Below are 5,260 nucleotides of genomic sequence, written 5' to 3'. Positions count from 1 at the left end.
TCTAATAAAACAAAGACATATTTCCGTACTATTCCCTCCTACCGCTTCGAGTTCCTTTGTTAGACAGCGATGGAAGGAATCAAGGAACCGATAACGTCAGTACGGTTTTCTAGTTCTTTTGTTGTCCCACCCACCCGCTTCGATTCCCACCCTTGCAGCGGGGTTTTTGTGGCTGGAAGAGCCCAAAGTGCGCCACTTCGCAAGCTACAAATATATATGCATCCAGTCCGAATAGAGCGTTCATCATGTCGCGAGAGTGGGGCCACCAGAATGTACGAATAAATACATACGCGGAGCAAACAACGAGGATTTGGCAGACCCACTGCCTCTCCATTGACTCATTCTTCTCTCCCGTCGTATTCTATTTGTATGGAAAGGTTTGTTGTCCGGTCAGCAGCCCAGGCAAAAATTCCTTCCCTTCCTCTTCCCGTTTGCGTGTGTGCCACAGGCACGGTTTGATTCCAGTGGCATTGTCGCCTCCACGCAACCACATCCTTCTGTTGCTGCATTTGCGGGGCAAGTGGGTTTGGGCATCCAGAGCACACACACACACACGGCTGCAACAAGAGGGACGGGCGCATCCAAGTCCACGGCGCGGTCCTTCGCTTCTCTCCGCCGCGACGGAATAGCGCTGCGCCTCGCAGCAGGTCGTGGCGGGTGGCGTCCCACACTCACAAGTGAGGCACGGCGCACGCCATCCGCTCCCCTCCGAGTGCAGTCAGCAGGCCGGCGCCCAGTCACCCCAGTGCCATCGCAAAGGGGGAACACAAACAATCGTCGTCGCGGACCATCGGTGTTGCTAGCAGGAAAGAAAGAAGAAGAAATGGAGGCATGCCAGCAGCACAGCCGGCAGAGGGACATTCAACAGGACACGGAGACACAAAGTGACATGGGACACGGCACAGACGGAAAAAAGAGACTTTAGTGATTTACCAAAACAAAAAGAAGAAAAAAGAAAGAAAAAGCAAAAAAGAAAAAACAATTGACTCGGCATATATGTCATTTCATGTGCCACGCAGCACAATGCAACCGTGTTCTTGGGTTTATACACACTGCCCGCACACACACAAAAATAAAAGGGAATTGTACTCTCCCACCAGCCCACACAACATCCCTCACATTCCATGCGGCATCCGGCCTGCTCCTCCACTCCTCCCTTCGTGCAGTCCGTGGGACGCACAGCAATGAGGCCGGCACCGCGTGTGGGCAAAAAAAGCAAACAAAAGAGGGAGAAGCACGTCACGCATGACGGTTTGCAGCAGGCGACCGTTTTTTGGGGAAAACACACAAACAGGGGTGCTGATTATTTCAGCAGAGCACCAGCAAGAAAAAACACCAAAAACAAAAAACAGGAGAGATGCAGAAAACAATAAAAAACAGGAAAAAAACAGGAAAAAACAAAAAACAGAAAAAAAAGAAAAAGAAAAAACAGAAACGTAAAAAAGAAAAAAAGAAAAAAGAAAAAGGAGAAAAAACGTAGAAAAGAGAAAGTATCCTTGACAAAACTCATTCAGTATTGCTGGGATGCCGCTCAGTTGTTTCTCCGCAAAATTCTGCAATTTTTCTCTCCCCAATTCATTCAACAGAGAGCCGCAGTGCCCCACAGCCCCAGAAGCATCAGCAACAGCACCCGAGACACACACCCATGCACGGTGCTCTCAGCAAATAGAGCCATGCCCGCCAACTCCTCGAAATGCCCGTTCTCAAGCAAAATGCCAGCGTCCGAGGGTGCTGTTGCGTTGGACTTCGATGAGATCTCGGTTTCCCCAGGCAGGGTGCTTGTATTGCCCGATGCGGTGCTAACGTCCTCGCTGTCTTCATTTTCAACCAAAGGCGCAGTGGTTTCTTGCGTCTGCCACTCAGTGGCCCCTTCCGGAGAGGTCGCTTCTTCTTCGTGGATCGGTCGCTCCACGTCGGCCTTCGGAATATCTTCAGTCCCGAGAGGTGGTGGCACTTCTTCCTGCAGAGAGGTGCTTTCACGGACACCCATCCCGTCGCTGCCCGAATGAGCAGAGGTGCTCACACTCGATGAGGCCGGTGGAGGCGCCAATTCGCCGCTGCTATCCGACTCCGTCTCCTCCTCCCTTGTTCCGTGCGAGCCACGGCCTCCAGAAGACACTGCGGCAGCATAACTGCCTCCAGAAGCTTCCACGGATGATTTTGGCCGTGGAAGCGCCTCCTCAACTTCCTGCTCTGCTTCCTCCTCTTCAGGTGATGATGGTGTTTCCTCCTCTTCTTCAGTGAGGAACTCCTTACCAGGGTTTGGAATAGGGACTGTGCTGACACTGTGTATCGATGCAGAGGGAGCCTCAGGCGCCAAACCATTGTTGGGGCTTGTATGTTGTCTCTCAGGATCCCCGTTACCCAACGCTGCATGGCTGCCGAGGTGTTCCTCGTTTCTCTTGACTGAAGTAGCCCCAAATTCGCCGGTGGGCCTCGGCGGAATCTCCGGTACCGAGCGTGACTCCTCACCAGGGTTTGGAATAGGGAATTTGCTGGCATTGAGCATCGTCCTTTCTCTTCTATAGATTGTGCGGTTGTACAGCAGGACGTTGCTCACTGTCACGTGGCTGCCTTCCGAACGCTCCTTATTCTCCGCGCCAAAATAGAAGTGTGAGATCCTGTGCTCTTCAAACAGACTCACGTTGTAGTGCCCAGAATAAACCCGCATTCCATCAACGTACACATACCACCGACGGACATCCATTTGCAGCATTACTTGATGTGTTGTGTTTGGTTGCCAATTATTATCAAATTCGTAATATTCATCATCTTCATCATCTTCATAGTCTTCAGAAGCTTCATTATGGGGTGTGAACTTCCACTTCTTTTCATGGGTGTACGACAGACCAAAAAGGACCGTGCTGCTGGTGTCATTCATCCTCGCACCAATCAAAGGAATGGGGCTGCTGCCACTCTGCGGCACCTCGTGGATGGACACCGTCGCCACAAGAGTGAACTCGTTGTTAGCGAAGTAGTACGGCACAGTCTGCCCCATGTCGCCAACAGGCCACACCGCCCCTGCTTCAGACCCTTTGAACGTCAATCCATTGGGAACCATTCTCTCCCCATTCGTCACAGTTGCGTTCACGCAGAGGTACTCGTCTCTCCATGTGTTCTCAGAGGAGTTACCAGACAAGAAGCCAACAAGCCCATCAGTGGGAACAGGACCATTGCACATACCCTTCGTTGGCAAGTCGACAGTGCCGCTGGAACCGGAACGGCATGAATGCAAGGCGCTGTCCAAATCCTTCCATTTCTTCACCATGGATTTGATCCGCTCCAGCTGCTTCCCCAGGCTCACGGCGACAAGACTGTATGATCCGTCATCACCCTTCTTGTTTTCGTACACTGAGATCAACTTTTCATTCCCACTCCTCATCAAAAGGGAGCTCGCGGCAGCGTCATCAGCCTCACGGGATATCGGCCCAACATCATACACACGTGCCTTGTCCGTCAGCCAAAGATGGAGCCGACCCTTTTCTTTATTGCTTTCTCTGTTGTCCTTGGAATACACTGGCAGGGTAACAAGCAACACATCCTTGTCCTCAATTGTCACTTTGATGAAGCCATTCTGGACGCCGTACCCTGTTCGATCATGTGAGTTGCCCCACACGCGAGTAAGTGTCTCACCATATGTATACCAATCCACCCCACTCACAGTGGATCCGTACACGTCACGGTAACCTTGCTCACAAGAGGCCATGATGAGGAGTCTGTCTTCTTTTCCCCACTCCACGATGGTCGGGTCCCTGCAGCCATCACCAACCGTTTGGTGCGAAAGCCTCCATTTCTTCTCTGACTTATCAAAACGCATGGACAGCAATGAAGTCTTTCCGTTCTTTGTGGCCTGCATGGGAAACATAAGTGTACCGTCCCTTGTCTTAATCCCCGATCCTCCGCCAGAATCCAACTGGGTCAGGGATTTAGCAGCATATTCATCGTTTCCAAATGTCACTGCATGGGTCTCATTCCACGTGATTTCATTGCCACCACTGACACTTCCCTTCACCAGCAAAAGTCCCCAGTCACGTGCAGTAGCCGATTTACCCTCCGACGTCGTAAAGCTCTGATTTCTCAGAAGCATGTAGACACTGTCGCCAGCCACAACTGTCGTTGGCCGCATAGATTCTTTTGCCTTGGCGGTACCTGTAGCAGCACCCTTTGGAAACGGCATCAACAAACTTGTGTTCGTCGTCAATATCTCCGTTGGCTTATCATCAGTTAGATCGAGGTGCCTTGACGCAATCCCAGCACGGCTGCAGCCTTCGCCGTCTTCCCTGCACTGCGCTTCAGCAACCACGAACACAGCACTGTTCACCTCAACAAGGCTGGGAACGCGGAGCGAGAAGAATTTTTCATTACCTTCTGTAGAGCCTTCCCATTGAGGGGATGTCCATCCAATTCCTGTAAAAGGATCAACGTCAGTCTTCGTCTGCACAGTGTGTGCAGCCCCACTGCCGCATAACACGACGAGGAGAAGTAGCAGTGCTGCAGAAGCAAACACACGCCGGGACACGTTGGGCCTCTGCTGCTCCCTCTCTCTTCCTCCCTTTCTCTTTCCGCTGGATCCGGTCACGCGGAGACGGTTGTGTGTGCGGGGTGCCATGACTGCAGCAACACGTGAGAGCATAAAAATATGTGAGTGTGGGCGGTGTGTGTGCTGTTGGTCCTTTCAGAGCCCTCCAATTTCACAGTAGCGAGTAGCGCTTTTTTGCTTTCCTTCCTAGCGTGCGTGTGTTCAAGAGGCGGAGAGGAGCACAGCGACAGCGGCAACACATCAGACACGTCAGTGGGGAGCAGAGGAGAGCACCCACGCGGAGAGCGGAGCACGAGACAATCCGGAAGAAACAGCAGGGAAAACCATCGCCCACAGAAACGAGCAGCAACACGCCTCACACCCAACAGGGAAAGAAAGACAGACAGAGAGTGAGAGAGATGGGTGGATGCCGTCAAGAGGCGCTCACGATCCACACGGCGCGTGAGCATGCGGCCACATCCCCGCAGCCGACACACAGCGCACCCCGAGCGAGCAACAACCCCACAAGCTACACGCGGAAGTGGTGCCTCATCCATCCATAACGCGGCGCACAAAATTTCACTGCCATCCCGCACCCAATGAGAAGTGGTGCGTCACTCCACGCGGCGACAAAAAGTCAATATCCACCGGGCCGCTTTCCTCATCCTGAGGCTACCAATAATAGAAGTCAAGCAGGACGGGAATGAGAAGTAGATGAAAACAAGTGGTTCACCGCATTCT

At 52.3% G+C, this 5,260-nt stretch overlaps 1 protein-coding gene across 1 annotated transcript, besides 4 other annotated features; it reads right to left on the bottom strand.

Moving 5' to 3' along the window:
• Window positions 1-5,260: a sequence feature (areas not merged during assembly with more than two copies in the genome that could not be assigned to a particular haplotype).
• Window positions 81-217: a mobile genetic element.
• Window positions 936-982: a sequence feature (T-rich).
• Window positions 1,372-1,464: a sequence feature (T-rich).
• Tc00.1047053511835.10 (trans-sialidase, putative) lies at window positions 1,580-4,633 on the bottom strand (the record flags this gene model as incomplete). Its single annotated transcript, XM_799012.1, has 1 exon — window positions 1,580-4,633. The coding sequence occupies one exon, from the start codon at window positions 4,631-4,633 to the stop codon at window positions 1,580-1,582; it is 3,054 nt and encodes a 1,017-aa protein (XP_804105.1).

This window comes from Trypanosoma cruzi, genomic scaffold, assembly GCF_000209065.1.
Source record: "Trypanosoma cruzi strain CL Brener 1047053517173 genomic scaffold, whole genome shotgun sequence".
NCBI lineage: Eukaryota > Euglenozoa > Kinetoplastea > Trypanosomatida > Trypanosomatidae > Trypanosoma > Trypanosoma cruzi.
This window is presented reverse-complemented; position numbering and strand designations above follow the sequence as displayed.